The 27,568-nt window shown below is 34.5% G+C and overlaps 1 protein-coding gene and 1 non-coding gene across 6 annotated transcripts; one reads left to right on the top strand and one right to left on the bottom strand.

Annotated features, from left to right (window-relative positions):
* Positions 1 to 236: 236 nt before the first annotated feature.
* ZUP1 (zinc finger containing ubiquitin peptidase 1) lies at positions 237 to 27,568 on the bottom strand. 5 transcript variants are annotated; one of them, XM_036082263.2, is made up of 10 exons: positions 27,315 to 27,568; positions 25,440 to 26,012; positions 17,609 to 17,719; positions 15,591 to 15,712; positions 13,724 to 13,892; positions 10,606 to 10,794; positions 10,003 to 10,168; positions 5,664 to 5,815; positions 4,375 to 4,595; positions 237 to 472 (listed from the first exon to the last, which is right to left on the bottom strand). In XM_036082263.2, exons 2-10 carry the CDS (start codon positions 25,996 to 25,998, stop codon positions 425 to 427), a joined length of 1,737 nt encoding a protein of 578 aa, XP_035938156.1. In that variant the 5' UTR covers positions 25,999 to 26,012; positions 27,315 to 27,568; the 3' UTR covers positions 237 to 424. The 5 variants fall into 5 exon arrangements, with proteins under 5 accessions (XP_035938156.1, XP_077910948.1, XP_077910950.1 ...); XM_078054822.1 differs by having other exon boundaries at positions 27,428 to 27,564; XM_078054824.1 differs by lacking the exon at positions 27,315 to 27,568 and adding an exon at positions 17,810 to 17,911 and having other exon boundaries at positions 25,440 to 25,547.
* Positions 14,003 to 14,140, top strand: LOC118529465 (U4 spliceosomal RNA). Its single transcript, XR_004914143.1, has one exon. It is a non-coding gene; the product is annotated as a U4 spliceosomal RNA (small nuclear RNA).

Here is a 27,568-nt window from a genome sequence, read left to right as displayed (position 1 = left end):
ACAGCCTGGGTTCACACCCTGGATTACAATCATTTTCTTGGGCAAATTACAAACTTTGCAGAGCTTCAGCTTCCTTACAGGACTAACAGAATTTGTCTCACAGAATTGAAGATTACAGTAATTAATACATGGAAAATACTAAGAATACCTAACACAAGGACCCAATAAATATTACATATGATTATCATACAAAACCAGTTTCTAACACATAGATATGAGAGGAAATACAGAACTCATAATGCAAACAAAATTGTTTATTGAAATAGTTACTAAAGAATGAGGTACACGAGGTGTGATTTAGATGTTTTAGAAATTAAATTGTAAGTTGAGTAAGGAATTCAGATTCGTAAGCTGTATTAGGGACCTTAATATCTGAATTTGGAAAATAAAGTAAAATTCCATGATCACTGAAATGCTTAATTCTTCAAGGAATCTTCTCGGCTGTGAAAACTTGAGAAGCTTGTCTCCTGGCCTTGAAAAGGAATTTTAAAGAACTGTTAATTTTAAGCAATACGTCCATTATTAGAATATATATTTATTATCTAATATAAAAAATAAAATCTAGAAATTTTTTCAAGATAATGAAAATTCCTTAAGAAAAATTACAACTTCAAACTTAGGAAATTAGAAATAAACTTTTTTTCTTTTTAAGTAGGCTCCAGACCCAGAATGGAGCCTGACGTGGGGCTTGAACTACAGACTCTGAGATCAAGACCTGAGCTGAGATTGAGTCAGGTGCTTAACTGACTGAGCCACCCAGGCATCCCAGGAATAAACATTTTTAAAGCCAAACCAAAAAAAGAAAGAAAAAAATTAAACAAAATACCAGATAAACACAAAACAAAGTAAAAAGAAAATTCACTGTTTTAAGGAATAATGAGTCAAAAGTAAAAATGATGGATCACAGTCATAGACATGTATAAATACAGAGAAGGAGAGATAGAGAGAGCAGTGAGCAGAGAACCTTTAAGAAAATTATCTCCTTCATTATGGTCTTAAAAATGTCACTTTAAAAGACTTTTTTTTTTTTTTTAAGATTTTTATTCATTTATTTGAGAGAGAGCGAGCACAAGCAGGGGGAACAGGGAGAGGGAGAAGCAGATTCCCCTCTGAGCAGGGAGCCTAAGGGGGCTGGATCCTAGGATCCTGAGATCATGATCTGAACTGAAGGCAGATGATTAACCGTCTGAGGCACCCAAGTGCCCCTAAAAGACCTTTGAAACATTTGTTCTATTTTTACAACTTGAGTTACAAATCAAGGTATATTATACCAAGCTAATTTAAAACAAAGTTAAATCAAGATTACATAATGGAAAACAAAGAATGCAGTGACAGAATTTAACTACAACATGTCAATGTATGAAAAGAATTGAGGAAAATGGCTATTAAATAGGTTTGTATGCGTTACTTAACTGAATTGCATTAGGAGATATTTTCCAACATAAATCCTTTCACCTAAACAAGTGTTCAAACATATACAACAGTTTGGAATTATTAGATACTCAAAATGTATTTATGGCAGAAATGTATTATGGTAATTATAGGACAGCTGTCAGGATAAAAACAATTTTTTGAAACCCGAATCCTCTCCTTGAATAAGAGCTGCATGATTAAAATATTATAATTAACTCCAAATATGAAGAACAAAACATAAAATGCAGTTACAAATGTCTACATTTTGGGATACTTTAAAATACCAAATTTGTTCTGAAATTCCTACAATTAAAATTATAGCTATCACTTAGGAGGAAAAAGACATTTTAAAATGAGCTATAAAAAAACAATCACCCTGAAATAAAAAGTAAAGTCATTAATGTGCCCTTAGTAAAAGACGCAGGTTTCTATCTGGTGATATGCAGATCAATCAGTACATCAGTATTTGCTGAATTCCTATAATGTATACAAGCACTGTTAAAAATGGCAGAATAACTATAAGACACAGTGATTTTTTTTAAAAAAAGGAAAAAACAAAAACCTAAGCCTGAAAGCAATATGCGAAAACAATGTTAACTGATGATTTCTTTTCATTTTTCAAAATATATTGTCCTATCTTTTCAATAAAAGTGAATTGTTCACATACAAGCTTAATTAGCAAACATGAAATGATGAGACTTTGTATCCTCCCAGAAGAAGCAATATAGAGAAGGGCTCTGGATGTAAATAGACTGAATTGGAATCCTGCCTCTTGTTACTTAGCAGCTGTGTGACTTTAGAAATAGGATACAACTTTTTTTTTTTTTTAAAGATTTTATTTATTTGACAGAGAGAGAGATAGCGAGAGCAGGAACACAAGCAGGGGGAGTGGGAGAGGGAGAAGCAGGCCTCCCGCCGAGCAGGGAGCCCGATGTGGGACTCGATCCCAGGACCCTGGGATCATGACCTGAGCCGAAGGCAGACGCCACCCAGGCGCCCAGGATACAACTTATTTGAGCTTAGGCATCCTCCTCTGTAAAATGGGAATAACAGCGACTACTCCATGGGGCAGTTGTGTAGATTACATTAGTTAATATTTGTGTAAAATGGTTAGGATGGTGCCTAGCACAAAGCAAGCATTATAAAGTATTACTTTATCAATATTACAGTTATAATCATATTATTATTTCTTCTCTATCTGGCGGCATTGTACACAGTCAGCCAAGTTCTGATTTTTTTGGTTAAAGACACAGCTACTCTCCATGACTCAAAAAAAAAAAAAAAAAGAAGAAGAACAGTAGCAAATGCACATTTTTAGTATTCTAACACCAATGTCTCAGTTTCTAAAACCAGAAAGTTAACTAAAATGTTCAGCTAGGCTCCATGATAATATTTAACCTCACCTATGCTCTGTTGATGAACAAGCATCTTGGTATTTATAACTATTAACACTAACCTCTAACAAACAAAAAACAGACTCTTAACTATAGAGAACAGATGGCTACAAGACGGGAGGTGGATGCGGGGATGGGTGAACTAGGTAAAGGGGATTAAGAGCACACTTAACTGAGTAATGTATAGAATTGCTGAATCGCTATATTGTACACCTGAAACCAATATAATATTGTATGTTAACAACACTGGAAGTACAATAAAAATATAGGGACACTTGGGTGGCTCAGTTGGTTAAACATCTGCCTTCGGCTCAGGTCATGCATGATCCCAGTGTCCTGGGATCAAGTCCCATATGGAGCTCCTTGCTCAGCAGGGAGCCTGCTTCTCCCTCTGCCTGCTACTCCTCCTGGTGTGCTCTCTCTCTGTCTCTGACAAATAAATAAATAAAATCTTTAAGAATAAAATAAAATAAAATAAAATAAAATAAAAATATAGGGGCACCTGGGTGGCTTAGTCAGTTAAGTATCTGCCTTCCTCTTGGGTCATGATCCCAGGGTCCTGGGGCTCCCTGCCCAACGGGGAGCTTACTTCTCCCTCTCCCACCCCCTGCTTGTGTGTGCATGCGTGCTCTCTCAAATAAAATCTTTTGAAAAATAAAATAAAATAAAAATATGTCTTTTTAAAAGTCATAAATAAATAAATAAATAAATAAATAAATAAAATTAATCTCTAACTTTATGCAGCCAAATTAATGATAGGGTGAAAAAATGAATGCAATTTTGGCATTTATGTCATGGCAAAGAAACCTTTGAGATATAATTAAACTGAAGAACCTCTGAAACAATCTTTGCCTTTATAGTCCAAGTTCTGAGGCTGAAAAGATGAACTCTAGTTCTCTCATTTCAAGTAATTTTAGTGCTTTCCCCTGTAATCCTGTTACTCTTCATAAATGCTCCTCTCTAGTCCTCTCTTTTCTCCTCAGAGAGAAACAAATCATGTGGAGTAGTCTAATAGGGACATTTTTTTTCTTTTAAGATTCTGGGAACTGTGCATTTTCTAGACTTGATATGCCATTACATAGCTTCAGTTTATACCAAGTGGAGGATTTTCAATCCCTAGAAATTCTTATGAACATACCAGTCACCACTTAACTGTAAGGGATAAAGAGGCAACTGTACTGAACTTAAATTCTAGAACTGTGTATATCCAGTAACCCCAAATGCATAAGATGAAGTCTCAATAATTACAAGAATCACACTTAATAAACCATAATTATTAAGACCAATATGCGTTAGGTCTCCGGGGATTAAGTGAGGTTTTCTTTACCATATATGTTATTAACAATTATATAAGAGTAAATATTTTTATGAAGCTCTGAGTAAAGTATTTGGAAGTCATTAGGTAGCATTTGAAATTCAAAGATGTCCACTCCAGAAATTAAATGATACAAAACCAAAATAATGCAGAATGAGATACAAAGGGATTAACATTGATTATAACTAAAAACTTTAAACTTGTAAGTTCAACTGGTTCAAGCTTCACATAACCAAATATGTAGATACTTACAACTTTCTCCTCTGAAGAAAGAACACCCTCTACTGCCACTATCTGGTATTGCTTATGTTTTAAATTTCCCACGAATTTCCGAAGTTGCTTGAGATTGCTAGCCTCCATGTCTTGCTTTAACAGTTTCTGCATTTCTCGAGAAGGACATCCGGGATCAAATATTAGTAAACATAATGTTCGGTTTTTTCTCTCTTCAATTCCAACAACTGTTCGACTATGACCTATCAAAAAATAAAAAAAAAACTATATATATGTGTGTGTCTCCTGTCTATTGCTATACATATAGACATGTTATTAAATACACACACACTATATATATATTCTCTGTATGCAGTGTGTGCACATGTGTGTTTAGAACAGAAATAAAGTCAGTCCCTCTGACAGGTACTCTCACTCTGAAGACACAAATAGTTTTAGTTCTATTTCCTAACCTTCAGTTTTCATTTGTTCAATTTTTCTTTTCTTAAAGGCTTCAATGCAAAAAATTTTATGTCTATTGTGCCATATTATTTTAGTTCTTCTTTCTTAATCCCTTGATTCTTCTTATCCAAATTATTTCAAATGCATTATTTCAAATGCATGAAAGCATTTGAAAATTATCTACCACAGAACAAAATCTCTCATGAATCCAAAAGATTAACAAAAGTAAATTTATATATACTAGAATTTCAATGGGGAGGGTTTAACCTTTACAGCTTGTATTCCTAAATGATGAAATTCCCAACATTTACTGCTCCTATTCCTGTTGATTCAAATCATCCATTCAACAAAGTTTATCAAGTATCCATGTGTCAGGCACTATTCCAGGCAGTTAGTTATACAGAAGCAAACAGAACAAACATTCCTGTCTTCATGGAGTTTTCACTCTAAAAGGAAGGAATACCCTATAAACAAGGTAAGTAATTAAGCATATTATTATGTTAGATGCAAAAAAATAAAGCAGGGAAGAGAGACAGAAAATGCCAGTGGTGAGGGGTTGATAACAAGATGGAATTTTAAATAAGGTGATAGGGGAAGGCCTCACTGAAGTGACATAGATGAAGACCTAAAAAATAAAGAAGTAAGGGATGAACAAGAAAGTGAACCAGGTGGCCCTGAAATATACAAGGGATAGCACCCTTCAATACCCAGGAAGGTACCATAATGACAATGTAGCTCTGAAAATCAGACTAACGTCACAATACTCCCCTCTTCCCTATTATCTGAATCTTAATCTGTCCTGAAGCAAAAGTCAATTAGTTATCCTCTAAAGGTATAAGCTATACTTATCATCTATGAGTTATACCAACCTTGATGCTGAAGATAGATTGGAGGTTTAGATGTACACACTACTTTTGGACTCCCTTCTCTCTCTGAAGAATAATAGTTCAATATCCATTCAAATAAACGAGGATGTGTACCCAAAGGACCAGTTGACTTATGAAAATCAACAATGCGGCATCTATTAAAAAATTGACAAAATGGTTTGGAAAATAGTTTTTAAAACATGTTCACCAATGGAGTTATCAAATACAAAAAAATTTTAATTTAGAACTAATTTTATCTCATCAATACTTTCCTAAGAAGAAAATGAATACAAGTTTCATTATGTATCTGGAAAAATGTCATTTTATGAAGAAATAATTATTTAAATAAGATTTAATAAGATTGATGACTGATACAAAAGTTACATTTTCTTTTTTTTTAAAGATTTTATTTATTTATTTATTTGAGAGAGAGAGAGAGAGAAACAGTGGGGAGACGTTCAGAGGGAGAAGCAGGTTCCCTGCTGAGCCGGAAGCCCGATGTGGGATTCGATCCCAGGACTCCAGGATCATGACCTGAGCCGAAGGCAGTCGCTTAACCAACTGAGCCACCCAGGCGCCCTAAAAGTTACATTTTCTGACATACAAAATCTCTATGAAGAGTAAATAAGGACCATACTTTTTTTTTTTTTTAAGATTTTATTTATTTGACAGAGAGAGACACAGCGAGAGAGGGAACACAAGCGGGGGAGTGGGAGAGGGAGAAGCAGGCTTCCCGCTGAGCAGAGACCCCGATGCGGGGCTCGATCCCAGTACCCAGGGATCAGGACCTGAGCCGAAGGCAGTCGCTTAACGACTGAGCCACCCAGGTGCCCCCATACTTGGTTTTTTAAAAGTCATCTACATGTAATCTGAGACACAACTTTCATTCTAAAGTCTCTAAACCTGATGATCAATTAGAAGCTGACTTCTAATTTTAATTCTGCAATAGCCATTCACATCTATCAAAAATATCCTGACTATTTTTCCTCTTGGCTCTCACAAATTCCAGTAACAGACAAGAAAAGAATACCTGCAAAGATCTCAGAAAAACCCTGTATGTACTCCTCTCATACATACATTTATCTATTTGCTATTTGGCACTAGATCACAGTGGTATTCCTTCCTCAAGAGGAAGTCAGCCTTGAATTAATGAAATTATTTTAACCAGAAGCACTACTGACACTTCTCAGCAACTATTTTTAATAGGTCGGGTAGAAGCAAGGGGTGCCTGGGTGGCTCAGTGGGATAAGGGTCTAACTCTTGATTTCTCCTCAGGTCATGATCTCAGGGTTGTGGGATCCAGCCCCATGTCAGGCTCCCCACCAAGCAAAGAGTCTGCTTGATATTCTCTCTCTCCCTCTGCCCCTCCCCCCACTTTTGTGCATGTGCTCTTTCTCTCTCTCTCATAAATAAAATCTTTTAAAAAATAATAAAAGTTCGGTTATAAGCAAAAGCAACTAAAAGCTTTTCTGTCACTTTAAAGTATAGGACAGATATCCTGTCCTTCCTTGTCTCTCTTGACAAAGTCTCCAAATATACCAAAATTATAATGGTTGCTATCCTTAGCCTCAGGAAGTTTAGTGTTGAGGCTGACATTCAACTGATTACTACTGAGTTTTAAATGCTGAAATGAACTTCTGGATAAATTGTTTAAAAAGTAGCTATAGTACTTTTGGGTTTGAAATTGACTGCATATTTAGATTTAGAATCTGAATAGTACCCTACAGAATATAATTCATAGACAGCGAAAGGAAGACATTTAAACAAGTAGTAAAAAAATTCAGAGCATAGTATTAAAGAGGCTTTACTAAAAAATTAAACTATTTCAGGCACCAAGAAAACAGCTGGATATATCAGGTATTTTAGACAGATATTTTCCTTCCCTTAAACATGACTTGAAAACTTAGTATATGATATGATATATGTAATCTGAAAGTGTGAACAGACTGGCAAGAAGAAAAAATAAAGTTAGAGGACATTAAAATAGTCCTTTTGATTTAGAGATCATGACCTGAGCTGAAATCCAGAGTTGGACGCTTCATCAACTGAGCCACCCAGGCACCCCCAAAGTTTTTCTATTTAAAAGTTAAGAAATAGTTTCACCTCTGAATCTAATTAATTAATATGGTAAAAATGATGTGAAACAAACATAAAGGAAAACACAGAGCTATGAAGTTTAAAGGCAAACTTTCCATTAAAGATGATCATAAGCATCTATCTCTGCTCCCTCTTGAAAGCCCAACAACATAATACTGAAGGAGAAAATGATTCAAACAGCCAAAGACAAAGAGAATGGAGACAGACCAAACTGCCCTGCACTTTTGGAAAATGAAAGCAGAAAAGGAAACATAAAAGTGAATGAAAAAAACCAGACAACTGTCTTAAAATCCCAGAGAGGCTGGAAGCTTAGAGGCACTAGGTATTGGGGAGAGTAGTAATGGGGGTATAATGTGAAATGAATTGAAAATTTGCATAAAGAAGGCAAATCACTGCTTAACTACCCCCTCCATCAATGCAGGAGCTCTAGTCAGGAGAGTGGAGAATTCTTCTCTGAATGGCCCCTAGAAAAGATCTCTTCCTATATTAAAATTTTCAGAGTTCCCCAAACAAACAGAAAGCTTCCCCTAAAACTCTATAAATGAAGTCTGCTCATATGCAAGCTCCATGTAATCCTATAGGACCTCTGATCTTTTAGTGCCTCATCCTCACTTTAGGAATGGACAACTAGGGATTTACAAAAGTTCGAAGAAAGCCTTCAAAATGCAAAAGACTAAAATAAATAGAGTGAAAACAAATTAACATGGAAAAAACCCACAAAATGCAAGGAATAGAAAGAAAGAAAATGTTGGGAAAAAATCTGCAACCATAACAGACTATGATGCTATGAAATTGCCCCTTAAAATTAAAAACATGATTGCTAAGATACAAATTTCAATAGAATAGTTGGAAGATAAAGCTGAGAAAATCTACATAGCGAAACAAAAAGCAAAGATAAAAAATGAAACATGACCAATAAACTTAAAAAGTCAAAGGAGTTCAGTGGCCAACTACCAGAAGTTCCAGAAAGAAGAATAAAGAAAATGGAGGAATCATAATTATCAGTTAACTCTGAGCTCTTATTACATGCCAGTCACAGTTCTAAGCACTTGATCATCTCACTTAATATCACTGCAACTCTATGAAGCAGTTACTATTTACATGTTCTTTTTATCAACGGTGGGACTAGGCTGCAGACAAATTAAGTCATACAGCCAGCCAATAAGCAGGAAAACTAGAATCAATTGTAGGCAGTCTGACTCCAAAGTCCAAGCTCTTAACCACTATACTGAGATCTTACAATTCACAATTCTAGATTCAAAAGGAAAAACAAATGCCTAATACAATGAATCAAACCCCACATTCATGGTGAAATTTCATAATAGCAGGACTAAGAGATGATGCAAAAAACTTCCAGAGAAAATAAATAGGTTACACATAAAAGGAATGAAAATCAGATAACATCTTACCTTCTCAATAGTAACACTGATTGCTAGAAGTCAACAGAGTAAGAACTTAATTTGATCTGAAAATGATTTTGAATTTAGAATAACACAGCCACCCAAACTATCATTTAAGTAATAAGGACTAGGCACCTTTTCTTAGGAAGCTAATGAAAGATGTGTTTAAGCAGAAGAGCAATCCAAAAAAGATAAAGACATGGAATCCAGAAAAAAGTCCCGGCTCTACTTCAAGAAAACAATGAAGAAATGCTACATGATTACAGCTTTGAAGGGAATCTAGGAGACTAGAGCAAAGACAATGGAGGGCTTCATGGAAGAAGTGTCCAGGAATAGGAGTGCCTCAGATTACATAAGTGGAGGTTGTGAAAAAGTTTGAGACCATGATGCAGTCAAATAGTAAAAAGGAAAAGAAAAGACAATTCTTAACTCAAGGCAAATTTTTAAAAGCTTTTCAGGAAAGGAAATAAAATCAGAAATGAATAATATTAATACAATTATTAATTATTAACCAAATAAAAGGATTGAGGGTGAACACAGGTAAGAAATGTGAGGGAAATGCAACAATGTCTAAAACTGATAAACCAAAAAAAGAAAAGAAAAAAAAAAAAAGCCCTGAAAGCATATTATTCAGAAACAATGGAAGTAACAGCTGCGTCTGAGAAATCAGACTTGAGAAGAGAGAAGAACATAAGATAGGGACTGAATTGCTCGTTTTTAGTATAAGCCTTTTAGTGCCACTTAAATTTTATTTTTTAACTGTCCTTTGATAAAAGAAAAAAACAACAACAAAGAAAACCTCCCAGGTATGACAATAACCTTAACTTGGGTTTTCAGGTACATACTTTACCCTTAGGGAGGTCAGAAGTGTATATACTTCACATGCTCCGATCCAGGCCTTTGTTCCCTGTAACCTGTTATTAAGCTGAGAGGCACCCTGAGGATCAAAACCCTCCTTCCACGCATCTTCAATCATAGACTGAATTTTTGGAATGCAAGGAATTGACATACCTAAAATTATACAAGCAAACATGTTACATGATAGTTACTAAAGTACTATATATTAATTCATTCCATATTGTATGTACAGTTGATCCTTGAACAATACAGGGAGGTTAGGGGCACTGATAGCCTGCACGGTTGAAAATCTGCATATAACTTTTTGCTCCCCAAAAACTTCACTACTAATAACCTACTGTTGACTGGGAGCCTTACCAATAAACATAAAACGAACAGTTGATTAACACATATTTTATATGTTATACATATTATATACTGTATTCTTATAATAAAGCTAGAACAAAGAAAATCATAAGGAAAAAATCATAAGGAAAATACATTTACAATATTAGACTGTAAAAAACCCACGTATATGCAGTGCAAACTCATGTTTTTCAAGGGCCAACTACGTATCAGTGGACACGTTCAGAGAATTGTATTTCACATACCTTTCAAGCAATCGTCATAAGCATCATTTTGCAGTAATGATGAAAGCAGCATCTGGAAATTTCGGTAACCACAACCCCAACCTTTGTCACCAAAAGATGAATGAAAGTGATCCACCCCTGTGGAAAGCCACACGCGCCTCACATCTGTGGCCGCATTCTGATAGTATCTGTAAAGTGCTTCAATAATTCCTAAAATAAAAAAGAGACTTAAAAGATTTACAAGGATAACCTATCATCTTTGATGGCTGTCTCATATATTTCTAATATTAGTCTCTCCCTCAAGTGCCCCATCTAAATCCTGTCAATTCCATCTTCTTTATCTTTTTACTGTTATAACCTTTGTTCACGTCTTATTACTACTATGCAAGTTTTCCTAACACTAGCATACTACTTATTATACTAAGACAATGGTGCCTCACTGTCTAGGTAATATGGTCTTAGCAACCACAACATATATAACTGCCAAAGAAAAATTTCCTCAAAATAAAATTTTTTATCCTTGGCCCCTAAATTTCTTTAGATATTTTCCAATATCTTTTGTTAAATTATAATCTATTGTTAAACAGAAATAATAGCTTTAACTAATAGCTGCTTCAATTAACATTTGCATAACTAATAAAAATAAAAATCTTTGCCACACAATCACTGAATTTCAAAGCAGTTTACAAAAAGGACATAGTACATTACAGAGCAGTATTCTTTAATCTTCTACAGATATATTAGTATTAAATTATACATACTCTACTACATTCTATAGTAATTTTTAAACATACGCATAAATAGAAATTAAAGAGTGACATAAATTAAAAACAAATAGAAATTTTAGTATTTTCTTCCTGTATAACCTAATGAATCATATTCCACATCTGCTGGAATGTCCTATCCCACAGAAACCTTTTTACACGGAAACCCTTGAAGAAATATAAAGATGGTCTTCAGAAACAGACTCATGGATATGAAAATATATGGCATAGGAAATTACAGATAAGTGGGGAAAGTACAGAGTTGCTTTCCTTTCTTATTGCTTGAGATACATCAGTAATAAGAACTTAAAAGTACTGTTATAAATAAGGGGAAAAAATTAAATCCACACCTTCTCTTTCTCTCGCTCCTTCTCTCTCATACACACTTATGTACAAATAAATCCCAAGTGAATTAAAAGTAGAAATATAAAAAGCAAAGTATAAATGTTTAAAGAAAATATAAAGGAATATGTTTATGACCTCAGAGTTGGGGGATTTCCTTAAACAAGACACTTAGGATATAAATAAAGACAAAGGCAGAAATTTGATTAAATTCAAATTTAAAACTCTAATTAAAGATACCATATACCAAATTTAAAGGTAAATTATAAATATTGAAGAAGACATTTGTATTTCATATAATCAACAAATTAGTGTCCTGAATATTGAAGGAACTCCCACAAATCAATAAGAAAAAGACAACCCAAAAGAGGACAGACAAAGGAAGGGAATAGGTTTTTTACTGAAGAAACTAACTCAGGAGTAATTAGGAAAATGCAAATTAAAATTTCAAAAACGAGTAGCAAAAATTAAAAAGTGTCACCATACAAAGTGTGAGTGAGAATACAATGATGCAAATGTAGATTATGATCATTTTGGAAAACAATTCTGCAATAACCTTAACAAAGTTAGAGATGTATATGCCCTTTAACCTAGTATTTCCAGTTCTGGATGCATTACAGAGAAACTCTTAAAAAAGACCTCTTGACAAAAGGGAACAAACTGAGGGGAGGTGGGTGGGGGATGGGGTAAATGGATAATGGGCATTAAGGATTAAAAAACAACAACAAAACCAACCAAACAACAAAAAAAACCTATTCATAATTTGTATGAACAACCTAAATGTTTGTCAACCACGAAAACAGGTAAATAAGTTGTGTATAACTCATACAAAGAAATACTATACCAGAGTCAAAATGAATGAAGTACAGCTATAAGAATCAACATATCTGAGCAGACCAAATAGAAACAGATGTATATCAATTTATACATAGTTTAAATACATTAAAATATTACATATATTTATGGACACCTACATATATGGTAAAAGCATTACAGTATATGAGACTAATAAATACCAAATTCAGGATATCGGTTCTCCTTGTGGATGAGGAGGGATTAGAATCAGAAAGGGATGCACAAGGGATTTAAAATACATATGAGGTTTACAGCTTCAAAACAGTAAGATTAGGAATCTCTGTGGCAAGAACAAAGCTGTTTCATATAAATTTTTTTACTACACTAATAGGTATATTAAAAAGATACCTTAAAAAACATCATGGAAAAGGCATTCTTTGGAGCAAGGCAGATATGATTGTGAATAGTAGCTGGGCCAATAAATAGCTATGTGGTTACGTTGGGAAAGTAATTTAATCTATCTAAATCACAATTAACTAATCCAGAAAAATGTAAAAGTATACAAGTGAATGTCTGTTTTGAGTTAAATGATGCAATATATATATATAAAGATCTTAGTGTCTAAATCTATACTAAAACAATATAGTAGGCACTATCTAAGTGTGACTATTAAGCACTTGAGATGTTACTTGCCCAGATAAAAATACTCTGTAAAGTATAAAATACACATTGGATTTTGAAGAATGTACAAAGATTGCAAAATATTTAATAGTTTTTAATATTGATTATATGTTGAAATAATAATATTATGGACACATAGGGTTTAAAATATTAAAATTAATTTCACTTCATCCTTCTTTCTTACTTTTTCTAATGTGACTATTGGAATTAAAAAAATATATACGTATATATATATATTTGGCTCGCTTATACTTCTATCACACAGCATTGATCTAGAACATAGTAATCACTCAATAAAAACTTCTAAAAGGCTCATTTTCAAATGTCAAGTAAATGAACACAATATAAAAGTAAATTATTTTTAAGTGAATTATTTAATGAAAAAATAAAAGTGCAGAGGTTTAAACAAAAACATTTAAAAAAATTATTTGAATAGTCTCACCTAAAAGTATACAAACTATGGATAATTAAAATTAAGCAAAATTCAAAAAATCCTGATTATTACTTCACTGTTACATGAAATACTAAAATAATGATTTTGATGTTTAAGTACTCACCAGAAGTTTTTGTTTTTCCATCATCAATACCAATAGCTAGCGATTCCATCATATCAGCTTTTCTTCTATGAAATTCAGATGGAGGCATTCTTCCCCTATTGACTTCTATCTCCATATTTCGTAGTTGCTGTTGTTTGTATCCTCCAGAATTATCTAAACCATATTGTCTCTATCAAATATAAAAATGACTTACTTTTTATGTCCCTTTACCTCGATGAGGATGGAAACTTACTACAATTTTATTTATTTGGAAATGTACTTTGAAACATTCTGGTTTATAGCTTTGCGCAGTGGCAGGATCATAGCCAATGAGGTTTATCCGAGGTGCGATTATTGCTAATTGAAACATTCTGGTTTATAGACTTTCATACAAGATTAAGATTTTTTATTAGATATTTTTATTTAAAGATTTTTCTTAAGATTTTTATTAAAGATAAATAACACATACACACACAAATCCCTAAGTTAGTAACAGCCTTTCTCTGTTAACAACTACCAGGGCAAGAGATTTGCTTTCTTTGTATTAGGGAAGGTAGAGAATCCTGTCTTCCTACTAAAGGTATGGAAAAAGGCAGATGAGTTCTGAACATACCACTGATTTATTTAAGAAAACTTGTCAGTACTTATTATTTGGTTCCAGGCTAGCCTATGAAGGCCTACTTAATCCATAATTCATTCAGGCAGTAATTCTACATAGTAAATTAACTATGTTTTTTTGCACACTGGATAGAGAATCTCCAATGTATAACCTAAATGTTTGTCTATGCCTCTATGGAAAAAGTTTTTGAGATCTAAACAACTTGCAAAGTTACTTAACAAACTCCCTTAAATACTGGAAACTTTTTGTACTGATAATGTTCAAAATTATATAAGACAAAGAAAACTGAGGAAAAGCCAACTCTTTTTCCTCCTCTGAATCTTGGTGGGAAAATGTTTTGCAAATAAATGAATCACCAAGGAGAAAAATAGCCTACATTAGATATTCTACAATGAGAATTACATAGTCATGTGTAACATATCTGAAAAGAAAAACTCAGAAGTAGGTCTGAGAAATTATGGTATGTACAATGCACATTAGTATATTAAAGGTTTTGAGAAATCTTGCAGTATACAAACCTGTTTAACTGAATACTTTCAAACCTATTCAATCATAAGCCCTTTTTATTCAAACGATACCCCATTAGCACATAGAAAAAGTTTTTAGAAACTCTGAGCATTATTAGCACAGGTAGTAGTTCACAGAAAATTATGACTGAAAAAAGTAGAAAAATCTATTAAAAATTTAAATGCATTAAAAATATACTAGATGCTGCCAGTTTACTTCAGCAGATACCACCAACCCAAGATAAAGTCTCAAATACCACCAAAATTGGATTTTCTATTAAAAATGGCTCTTTTTAAATGCCTGAATTGCAATCACTAAAAAAATTTAACATTCAGACAGGAGATATTAATTCTAAGTTTCTCTTTTAAGTATCTATCTATACAAACACTTAAATTCTGAGTACTTGCTTCCTAATCTGCCCTGTCAATTTAACATAGGTTTGAATCCAGGCTTTACCATTTAATACAGTCTGAACCTGAACAAATTACTAGCTACGTAAGCACTTTGTCTTTACTTCCTCATCTGTCATTTAGGGAGCTGTTGTGATGATCTTAAGATACTATATATGAAGTGCTTATCCCAGTACATGACCAGAATGAGTACTTATAAGTGGTAGCTGTTATGAATTATAAAATGTGTATGTAAAAAGAGTATTTTGTATACCAACAATGACAAAAATAATAGGCTGCAGTCTTGACAGCATGTTTGAAAAATAAGAACTCTACCAAAGCAAAATATTACAATTGTTATTAATTTTTGTACCTGCAGCTTCTGAAATTCTCCCATTTCTTGTCGTGCTTCTTCAGATCTCCTCTTTCTGTCTTCTTCTTGTTGGAGCTGGTGAGCCAATTCTAGATCTCTAGAACATTGGACTCTATCTATGCCTATTAGATATTTTTAATGTTTAGAATAAAATAACTACTGAATTCAAATCTCACCTATTATATGTTAACTCATATCTTTTAAATGGAATAAATGCTATTATTTTGATATTTACTCATGACTATGATGTCACGGATACACTGTTTCTAGCAGAACTTGAATGGCTTCTACAGGGTAGAACCTCCACTTAAATCACTAATATTCACTGAATAGGTAGGCTGTGACAAGCATTTTTCATTAATTATCTCATTTGATCCTCATAACAACCTTAGGAAGTAGGTATTATTTCCTAAGGAAACCAGAACTTAGAGAAATCAAGTAATACTCTTCATTGGTGTTCCTTATTAACACAAATAAGGAAGATTGGCTTTTAAAATAAACTGGGGGGAGAAAAGGAAATAATGAAGAGCATAAAAATATGTCTGCCAAGTATAGCTTAATTACAGTCTGGTCTCAAACAAATGGTACAACTTTGCAACATGTTGCCCTGTTTCCTCTCTACCCAATATCCCACAGATATATTAGTCAGTGGCTTCTGGCCAGGATCTGGTCTTCCTGACTTCCAATTTGATATTTGAATTATGTATTTGAATATTCTTTCTTTCCTTTCAAATCTCTCAGTCTCTACTACATCTTCCTATTTGGTCCCCACTTCCACTGCCAGAGATAAACAATTTACAACTGATTTTTAGCATACTTCTGACACTATCTACAGTGATTTAGTCAGGACATATCTTTCATTATCTATCATAGGCTTATAGAATAATTTATGTACCCATACAAAGCCTATTATAAACAAAAGAATTATCAGACTTTCAGCTTCAGAGGGTTATTTTTCCACAGCAGTCAGCAGAGAATCACTGGAGAAGAGGACTGTTACATCTTTGCTCCAGTGATTCTCATTTTGGGATTAGGCTGAGTGAGCAAGAAATATTACTCATGAAGATCACTGATTGGTATTAGGATCATTAATACTGGGTACTGAAGACCCCTGAATTAACAGGAGATATCAATGTACCTTAAGAAAATGAAATCCAGTAGAACACAATTGGTTTCTCTTAGGGTCTACTTTATATTGTTTCAATGGGACTCTGAAACTCACAGAATCCTACTTCTAAGGCACCACAATGATCAATGTCACTATTCAAAAAGATAACGAACAGAGAAAAAATTATATAGTCACTTACAAAACTAGTAAGTGGTAATATAAGAAACTGGGCAAACTGGAAATGAACTTGAAAAACATTTAAATCATACAGTTCATATATTTTTAAAAAACTATAAGTGCCATATGGCAGCTTCCTAGTTCAACAACAACTTTTGCTGACCTGATGCTAAATTCAGTTATTTCTAGCTGTTGAAAGAATGGCCTCAACCTCAGCAAACAGATTTCTTTTTTTTTTTTTTTTTAAAGATTTTATTTATTTATTTGAGACAGAGAGAATGAGAGAGAGAGCACATGAGAAGGGGGAGGGTCAGAGGGAGAAGCAGACTCCCTGCCGAGCAGGGAGCCCGATGCGGGACTCGATCCAGGGACTCCAGGATCATGACCTGAGCCGAAGGCAGTCGCTTAACCAACTGAGCCACCCAGGCGCCCAGCAAACAGATTTCTTAAAGTGTACATATTTCATTGTCTTCTAAATACTAGTGTTCTGGGGCAAAACTCTGAGGGCAAAATCACTAATTTAGTTACTGCTCAAAACAGTTCATCCTATACAACTTTTCTGTGAAACAGCTTCCAAAAAGAAGTTGAAGTTACATTAGAATTCTTTAAAGGGACAAATTTATTTTTAACCAGTATGCTTTTTTCCCTCTGTATCACTACTCTAAAAATTAGATATATCCTAGGAAGCAGAAATTAAATCATGAGATTCTTATTTTTAAACATATCAACATACCTTGTCCAAAGTTGCTTTCTTCCAAATGTAAGTCAACATGTTCCTGGAGAATATGGTAATTTGTACAGATGAGCCCACACATAGGACAGTCATACAGTGGTTGATCATGGTCTGTTTTAGAGATATAATTCAGTTGATTTTATTTTTAAAACTTTTAGATTTTTTTCACCCTAAGTCAAAGATTGTCCACTGCCCACTAACCTTATGAAATAAGTAAAAGCTCTTCGTAGTTGGATTTAAAGCTATTTTATACTTCTGGGGTCAAAATGGAAGATTGAGCATAAGCACACATCTCTCTTACCACTATAATAAAAGAAAAAATTAATAATAAATATTCGGATCTGTAGTCAAAGCAAGAAAAGAAAAGTATAAAGGAAAATCAAAACGGTAAGTAGGGGCCAGTCTACGCATGAATTTTAGGGGCTAAGTTATCAGCACCCTCCTTCCAAACTAAATGGTGAGGTACAAAATTCAGCATAAAGCCTTCAGCATAAAGCTTAGAATTGGGATCATACTGCCTAGCTGGAGCAGGAGATCAAAGAGCTGCATCCATCAAGCAGCATGGCAAGTAGATAGGTGTAGCTTGCCCAGGCCAGAAGCAGTACATCTGCAAAAACCAAGACCTGACTGATACTGGGCACAGAAGAGGGACCCTGAGCACTGAGCCGAGCAATCCATACATGTAAGGCCTGGTCTGGAAGTGGAATAACTATATTTAGAAAGTAGCTGAGACTGCTAGACAGCTGTTTATTTCCACAAAATGAATGTGACCGGTCTCATTTTAGGTGGATCAGCTGACCTTAAAACTGAACTAAGTCAATCTGATATGTTTGGAGAGATGCTGCAGTCAAAAGATTTAAAATTAGTTGATATATCCTATGGTGGTGAAAATGGAAACCAGGCCATTGAGTTATCTACTGAGGTAAAATTCATTCAAACAGAGATATTAATTCAACATTTTGGTGAAAGCAGCCAGAAGACAGATAAGTACTGTTTTGGAGATGAAGATACACTAAAGGCTTTGCAAGTGGGAGCTGCAGAGATTCTAACAGTTTATGAAAATCTGGATATTATGAGAAATGTTCTTCATTGCCAAGGCACAGAAGAGGAGAAAATTCTCTATCTAACTGAAGAATAAGAGAAGGATAAATCTCATTTCACTGACAGGACAGGAACATGAACTGATTGAGAATATGTCCCTCCTGGAATGGTTTGCTCACAACTATTAAAAATTTGGAGCTACACTGGAAATTGTCACAGATAGGTCATAAGAAAGATCCTAGTTTGTGAAATGATTTGGTGGAACTGAAGTATCTTGCAATACTGAGCTGATTTCCATGGAATGGAATACCAAGGAGGAGACGATGAATTTTTTTACCTTGATGACTAGTAGGTAGTTGACATGGGTCCCAGAAAATGTGCCTCATCCTGCAGCAGCCAACTCAAGGAACATATCTCTGGTGGAATCCAAACAGATCTCTGCCTTACAACTGGACCATTTTCAGAACTTAATCCAGGAGCACTGGCTACTGAAAACAACCAAACAAAACCAGACCCAACCCTATACTTGGCTTTGTCATGGTGTCAACACTGCAGCCTACAACTAAGTTCCTAAATGCTACCTTGGACTAATTTTAAAAGGAAACCCAGTTTTTACTTTTACTTGATGACCAAATTGGGTGCTCTTGTATTTTATGAAAAAAATTTTTTTAACCTTCATACATTTAAGCAAACATAATTTAAGTGCTATAAATCTTCAAAAGTTAATAGAAGTGACATCCTAAAAAAAGAAAGAAATGCTAGAGATCAAACATGTGGGCTTATTAGCAGGCTGGACATGGCTGAGCAAAGAATCTCTGAGTGTGAGATGAGAAGAGATATTCCCCAAAATGAAGCGTAAAGAGAAAAAGACCCTCCCCCCAAAACCTCCCCCCATAAACATAAAAAAACAAACCCACAATCTCCAAAATCTGTGGGAGAACTGCAAAAGGTAGAACATACACAAAATGGGAATACCAGGAGAAGAAAGAAAGGAACAAAAGTATTATTTAAAGCAATAAGGTCTGAGAGTATACCCCAAGTTAATGTCAGACATCAAACTATAGATCTTGGAAGCTCAGAAAACACCAAGCACAGTAAATACGAAAAATTACATCTAGGCACATCATATTCAGACTTCAGAAAAATCAAAGATAAAAAATCTTGAAAGAAGCCAGAGGGAAAAAACACCTTGCCTATAGAGGAACAAAGATAAGAATTACATACAACCTCTCAGAAGTCATTCAGGTAATAAGAGAGAGGAGTGAAATATTTAAATTTTCCAGAAGAAAAAAAAAACCCCACCAACCTAAAATTCTGTACCACTCAAAATTATCCCTCAAAAGTGAAGGAAAAATAAAGAATTTCTCAGACAAAAATTGAGGGAAATTGTGCAAGGAATGTTAAAAGAAGTTCTTCAGAGAGAAGGAAAATTATATTGGTCAGAAACATGGATATCCTTAAAGGAAGAGCATCAGGGAAGAAACAGGAGATGATAAAATAAAAACTTTTATTTTTCGCATTAATTGATACAAAAGGTAAGTTTATTCAAAATAAAAATAGCAACAACGTATTAAATTATGTGTGTGTGTGTGTGTGTGTGTGTGTGTGTATATATGTATATACATGTGTGCTTACATTTACTTGAAATGAATGATAGCAATGACACAAGGGGCGGGGAGGAATTAGGAATATCTTATTATTATAAGGTCCTTGTACTCATATAGTGATACAACGTTATTCAAAAGCAGACTTGGATTAGTTGTTAATGTATACCGCAAACTCTAGGCCAAGCACTAAAAAAGTAAAAACAAGTATAATTGATATGCTAAGAAAGGAGAGTACTGAGCAAGTGACATCTCTTGCCTATTATCAGGAGTAGAAGTCCAAATGCATCTTGATATCAGAATCGCCACGGAAAACAATGCTGTCAAGTACTGGACAGAACACGTGACTCACAGTAAACAGAGAAAGAGCAAGATCTTCTTCAGTATTAGACATTAGTCTGCCATGGCCAGTGGGTCACTTCCAGCAGCCAACACAGGGCAATTGGTCTGTACACACCTCTCCTGCACCACAGAATGAAGGATGTCATCTCCTTCCAGCAGAGGATAGATTTAGCATTAAGGCTGTTCAGGTGCCATAGGACACACATGCTTAAGCAAAACAAAGGAGTATATATTGTTGCCTGAAACAGGGAAAGATATTTCCACACACAGGCTGTGAGAACTCTATCTCTTGAGAAGAAAGTGTTCTAGGCCTAAGGATCATTCTTATGTGGCCAAATAGGGTCAAAAGACTACATGCATGAACTGTTTTTCCCCATGGAGAGAAAATAAAATCATACGAAATGCTCAATTAAACCACAAAATCAGGAAAAAAGTCGAAGACAAAAAAAGAAGCAAAGAACAAGGGCAACAAATAGAAAACAATAACAAATATGGTATATTAATCTAACTATAGGAATAATCACTTTAAACATCACTGGTCTAAACATACACTTTAAAAGACAGATTATCAAGGTGGAGCAAAATATAAGACCTACCTGTGTGTTGTCTACAAGAAATTCATTTTAAATATAAATATACATATAGAGGGGCGTCTGGGTGCCTCAGTTGGTTAAGCATCCAACTTGGTTTGATCTCATGGGTTGTGAGATGGAGCCCTACGTGAGCTCTGTGCTCAGTGGGGAGTCTACCTGAAGATTCTCTCCCTCTGCCTATTCACACCCCCCCTCAAAAATAAATAAATACATCTTAAAAAAATACAAATATAGATTAAAAGTGAAGGGATAGAGAAAGATACATCATGCTAACACTAACCAAAACCAAAACCAAACAAAGATCTGGGAGTCAGCTAATATTAATTTCAGAGAGGGCAGATTTCAGAACAAGGAATGTTATCCAGGATAAAGTGGGGCATTACATAATGACAAAGGGTTCAATACTCCAAAAAGACATAAAAATCCTTAATGTGTATGGGCCTAACAGAGTGTCAAAATACATGAGGCAAAAATTAACAGAACTGCAAGAAGAAATAGGCGCATCTGCTATTATACAGTTAGAGAATTTTTAACACTCCTCTTTTAGAAGTGGACAAATCCAGCAGGCAGAAAGTAAGTAAGGATATAGCTGAACTCAACAGTACCATCAATCAACTGAATATAATTGATGCTTATACACAAGTTCATCCAACAGCAGAATACACATTCTACTTAAGCTCATATAAAATATTCACCAAGACAGACCACATTCTAGGCCATCAAACATAATTTAGGCCATTAAAGCTTAAGAAATTTAAAGAATTAAAGAATTATAATCAAACAGTCTGCTCTCAAACTACAAGGGAAATAAACAAAAATTAAGAGAAAGATCTGAAATATCCCCAAATACTTGGAGATTAGACACACATTTAAATAATGTACCAAAGAAATCTCAAGGTAAATTTTAAAATATTTTGAACTAAATGAAAATTAAAATACAACTTAAATTTTGTGCAATGCAGCAAAAGCACTGCTTAGAAGGAAATTTATAACATTCTACGCAATCACCTAGGTTTCCACTACAGGAAACTAGAAAAAGAAGAACAAGTTAAATCCAAGATAAGCAGAAGAAATTAAAAAAAAAAATAGAGCAGAAATCAATGAAATTGAAAACAGAAAACCAATAGAGAAAAACAATGAAACCAAAGGCCTCTAGCCAAGCTAACGACGAAGAAAAAAGAGAACACAGATTGTTAACACCAGAAATAAAAAAGGGGACATCACATATCCCATGTACGTTCCAAAGATAATAAAGTTATATTATGAACTATGCCACAAATTTGTAAACTAGATGAAATGGACCAATTCCTTGAAAGAGACAACTGGGCAAATTAATACAAAAAAAAGTACTGAGGTAAAAACCTAACAAAATATAAAGACATACATGAGAAAAAATACAAAATTCTGATGAAAGAAATCAAAGAAAAACTATGTTGAGATATTTCTTGTTCATGATAGGAGGACTCCATATTGCCACAATGTCTATACTTCCCAACTTGATCTATAGATTCCAGACAATCACAATAAAAAATCCCAGCAAGTTATTTTGTGGCTATTAAGTAGCTGATTCTAAAATTTATATGAAGAGGCAAAAGATCCAGAATAACCAATACAATATTGAAGAAGAGCAAAGTCAAAGGACTGGCTCTACCAGACTTCAAAACTTAGTATAAAGTTACAGTATCAAGACACTGTGGTACTGAAAAAAGAACAAATAGATCAATGGAAAAGAACAGAGAGCCCAGAAATAGACTAATAGCCCAGTCGACTAATCTTTGACAAAGCAAAGACAGAAATATGGAGGAAAGAAAATCTTATCAACAAATGGTGCTGGAACACGTAGACATCAAAATGCAAAGAAAATGAATCTAGACTCAGACCTTACGTCCTTCACAAAAAGTAACTTGAAAATGGATCAGAGACCTAAACTTAAAATGTGAAACCACAAAACTCCTAGGACATAACATAGGAGAAAACTTAGATGACTTAGGATATGGCGATGACAACACCAAAGGCATGATGAAGTTACAAAATAATTGATAAGGTAGACTTCATTAAAATAAAAAACTTCTGCTCTGCAAAAGACATTGTCAAAGAGAATAAGAAGACAAGTCACAGAATGGGAAAAAATATTTGCAAAAGATACATGTACTAAAGATCCGTTATCCAAAATATACAAAGAACTCTTAAAAATCAACAATAAGAAAACCAAAACCAGATTAAAATGTGGGCTGAAGACCTTCACAGACACTTTACCAAAGAAGATATACAGAATGGTAACGAGGCATACAAAAAGATGTTCATTTATGTTTATGAGAGAACACTTCAAATTAAATTAAGATGAGATACCACAACACAAATATTAGAATGGCCACAATCTGGAACACTGACAATACCAAATGCTGGTGAGGATGTGGAGCAACAGGAAATCTCATTCACTGCCACTGTGAAAGAGTTTGGCAGTTTCTTATTAAAACTAAACACACTATTATTATACAATCCATTAATCACATTCCTTGGTATTTACCCAAGTGAATAGAACATGCTGTCCATATAAAAACCTGCATGTGGATATTTAAAGCAGCTTTATTCCTAATTGCCAAAACTTGGAAACAACCAAGATGTTTTTCAGTAGGTGAATGGATAAATATACTGTAGTACATCCAGACAATGTAGTATTATTCAGCCCTAAAAAAAAGAGCTATCACGCCATGAAAAGACATGGAGAAAAACTTAAATGCATATTACTAAGTAAAAGACATCAATCTGAAAAAGCTATATACTGTATGATTCCAATGACATTCTGAAAAAGGCAAAAGTACAGAGATAGTAGAAAGATCTGTGATTGCCAGGGGTTGGGGTTGGGGAGGGGTGACTAGATGGAGCACAGAGGATTTTTAGGGAAGTGAAACTCTTCTGCATGATAACTAAAATGGTGGGTAGTTGTTATTACACATTTGTCAAAACCTATAGAATATACAACACCAAGAATGAACCTTAATGGAAACTATGGATTTTGGGTGATAATGATGGGTCAGTGTAAGTTCATTGATCATAACAAATGTATCACTTGGTACAGATATTGATAATGGAGGAGGTTGTGAGTATATGAGGACAGTGAGTACATGGAATTCTCTGTACTTTTTCCTTAATTTTGCTGTGAACCTGAAACTGCTCTAAAAAATAATATTTATTAATTTTAAAAAAGTGAATCTAGACTCTCCTTACACCTTTTAAAAAAATAACTCAAATGAATCACAGACTTAAATGTAAAATTCATAACTATAAAACTTCTAGAAGATAACATAGGAAAGGTGACCTTGGGTTTGGTGATGAGTTTTTAGATACAACATCAAAAGCACAATCCATAAATGAAGAAATCAAGTAAGTTGCACTTCATTAAAAGTTAAAACTTCTGCTCTGTGAAAAACACTGTTAAGAGAATGAAAAGACAAGCTCCAGACGGAGAGAAATATCTGCAAAACACGTATCTGATAAAGGACTCATATCCAAAATAAACAAATTACTCTTAAAATTCAACAGTAAAGAAAAAGAGATGATTCTAAATGTACTGTATTCACCAACAACAGAGCCTCCAAACAGATAAAGCCTGAGAAAGCTGAAAGGGAAAATAGACAAATACACAATTATAACCGTGGACTTCAACAACCTCCTTTCAAAAAAGGCTAGACAGGAAATCAGAAAGGATATAGAAGATCTGAATACAAACAAAATGATCTAAATGACAAATTTAGAACACTCAACCATTGACAACAACAGCAGAATACATTTCTCTTTCCCGTGTCCATGGAATATGTACCAAGATAGATCATATACAATATCTTGGTAGATAAAACAAGTTTCAACACATTTAAAAGAACTAAAATCATAGAGTGTGTTCTCTGATCATAAGGGAGTGAAACTCAGAACCACAGAAAATCAGAGTCCAAGACAGTTCAGATGCCACTGGGCTAGTGTTAAGAGAATGCCCTCTGAAAAATGGACTCTTAGTATATTCCTCCTCAGAAAGGTTCTAAAACTACTCTCAGTGTGGTTGAAACATTTATTATCTGAATAAAAAATTCTTTTCCACAATTGTATTTTTATATTGTAATAATAGCAAATGAACAACGTTATAAGCTGAATTAAAAAAAAACACATTTGCAGTAATCTGATTTACAAACCAACTTTTAGGACACCACATATTAAACTGACACTACTGTTACTTATTACATAAAATGAGTATCTTACCTTCTGATGGAGTGTCTAAAAGATCAGCATGCTTTGTTTTCACATGATTTTCCATATCTTGACTACAATCTTCTATTCTTCCGCAGAACGGACATTCGGGAGGACTATACGTTGTTTCATAAATTGATCCTTTTATTTTAGATGGGTCACACTCTTTTTCCTTACTTTTAAGGAATTTTCTAGATTCAGTTAAGTTCTCCGAATAAAAGGCTTTATGTTTTAAAGTACCATCATTAGGCAGGCTTTGAGCTGAAATTTTTGGATGATTAGATGCACAAGCTGAATGGACACTAGAATTAACTTCCATTCTACACTGTAAGGTGTCTTTCCTGTTATCTGAAGTTCTAATCTGTATTGTATTGATCCTCTCAAAGCTTCTTTCTAGTTCATTTTGCTCAAAATGAGCAGTTTCAATATGAAAACACATTTCATCATAATTCACGCCTGACAACTTGCAAAATGGACATATAACTTCATTTTCCATGTGAACAATTAGGAGGTGAGCCTTCATGTCTGGTTCTGAGGTTACTGTTTCACCACAAATATCACAAGAAAGCATAGTACATCAGGTAGCTAGAAAAGAATATAATATTATTTTAAGTTTGAAAGACTGAAGAAAAAAATGCATTCTATAAAATGATTTGAAACAAATTTTTAACAAGTATTTAAAGCTGGAATATTTGGATGAAGATATTTTCGATGTACTTAACGTTTCCTCAAATGCACAAACTTCATTATAAATCTCAACCAAAATTTCTCTACTGTATTTTAAGTTTAGGGTTTCAATAAAATAAAGGCAATAATAGTTCAAGTTAAAATAAATAATTTTTAATATATTTCAAAAAGCATGTCTGGTCTGAGGGAGAGAAGAAAATAATGTTTATAAAATTGCCCAAGTATGGTAAGTCAGTTAAGAGAAAACGAAAAGAAATCTTATCAACTGGTCAATCTAAATACAGAAACTTAAAGTTGTTAACAATGGGGAGGGTAAATAAATACATCTTATTAACAGGTGTTAACGGTTAAAGAGCTTTAGATATATCAAAGTAATTTAAGTAGCATTATTATCATCCTATATGGAGGAAACCCTGGCTCCCATAGGTCACCAAGGCCAGAAAATGGTCATCCAAAATGCCAACTCAGTCAAACTCCAAACGCTGTCCTCTCAACCCAAATAAAATGAGTGACCATGGTAGCAAAGAACACAGATTCCAGAACCAAGAGAACTGGATTGCAATCTCACGTTTCAGAATTTTAGGTAAGACAGCTCATGTCTTTGGGGTTTGGTCTATAAAATGAACTGTACTAAATCAGCAGTCACTTTAGGGTTTTATGGACTAATAAAGTACTGGGTACGGACAAAAGGTGATTTTGTTTAGAATTTTTAAAAAAGCAATCACAGCCACAACCTTCCTATGTCGTTCAGCTAAGGACTATTTAAAAACGAAAAGAAAAATAAGGAAACTATTCCCATTATTTGAATAAATTTAGCTTTGTAAGAAGCTACATTGTCCTTATGTTTCTTATTCCCCTTCAGACAAGTGAAAATAGTTTCCGATTTTAGAAGGAAATTCTCCCAAACCACCAGTGGAAAGAACGTCAGTTTCTTCTTTTCCCGAGGCTGGGACACAGCTAGACAGAGGGATACGCTTGAACTCCCAAACACTCTGATCAGATCAAGTGGGTGAGAGATGCAAGGAGGCTATGACAGGTGACAGGCTGGGCAGGAGGTGAGAGAAGCCGTAAAGGCCGAATGCCACAAGGTCCAGTCTGCCCAAAAGTCCGCGCCAATGTCCAGGACCCGAAACCGGCCCAGACACTGACTGGGTCAAAGTTGAGGCCGGGGGAATAAGGGAAGGGACCGTAAGTTCCTACCGGCCCAAAGATCCGGCCGCGGCCACACTGCCTTACGGTTGGCTTCCCCTTCGGGTCGGCCGCGGACGCCGTCTGGCTCTCCCGCAGAGAAGTACACGTTCAGCGCCGATTACCTTTCCCGGCCTGGAAGACTGGGACAGGCCCTCCCTACACCCAGAGATTCACAGTTAACCAAGACAAGAACCAGCGCCTCCAAAATACTTTCACTTCCATTATCACATTCAAAAAAGCTTTTCCTCTGTCAACCGGAAGGA

This window comes from Halichoerus grypus, chromosome 9 (genome assembly GCF_964656455.1).
Source record: "Halichoerus grypus chromosome 9, mHalGry1.hap1.1, whole genome shotgun sequence".
NCBI lineage: Eukaryota > Metazoa > Chordata > Mammalia > Carnivora > Phocidae > Halichoerus > Halichoerus grypus.
Note: the sequence above shows the minus strand (reverse complement) of the source record. Positions and strands in the feature narration are given on the sequence as shown.

Bases quoted from the DNA above. Each gene is read 5' to 3' on its own strand.
- ZUP1 (XM_036082263.2), bottom strand. From the start codon at position 25,998: ATGCTTTCTTGTGATATTTGTGGTGAAACAGTAACCTCAGAACCAGAC. The intron at 15,713-17,608 runs GTATGTTGATAT...AATATCTAATAG, and splicing joins AGAAAGCAACTTTGGACAAG to GCATAGATAGAGTCCAATGT. The intron at 13,893-15,590 runs GTACAAAAATTA...TATATTTGATAG, and splicing joins GAGAATTTCAGAAGCTGCAG to AGACAATATGGTTTAGATAA.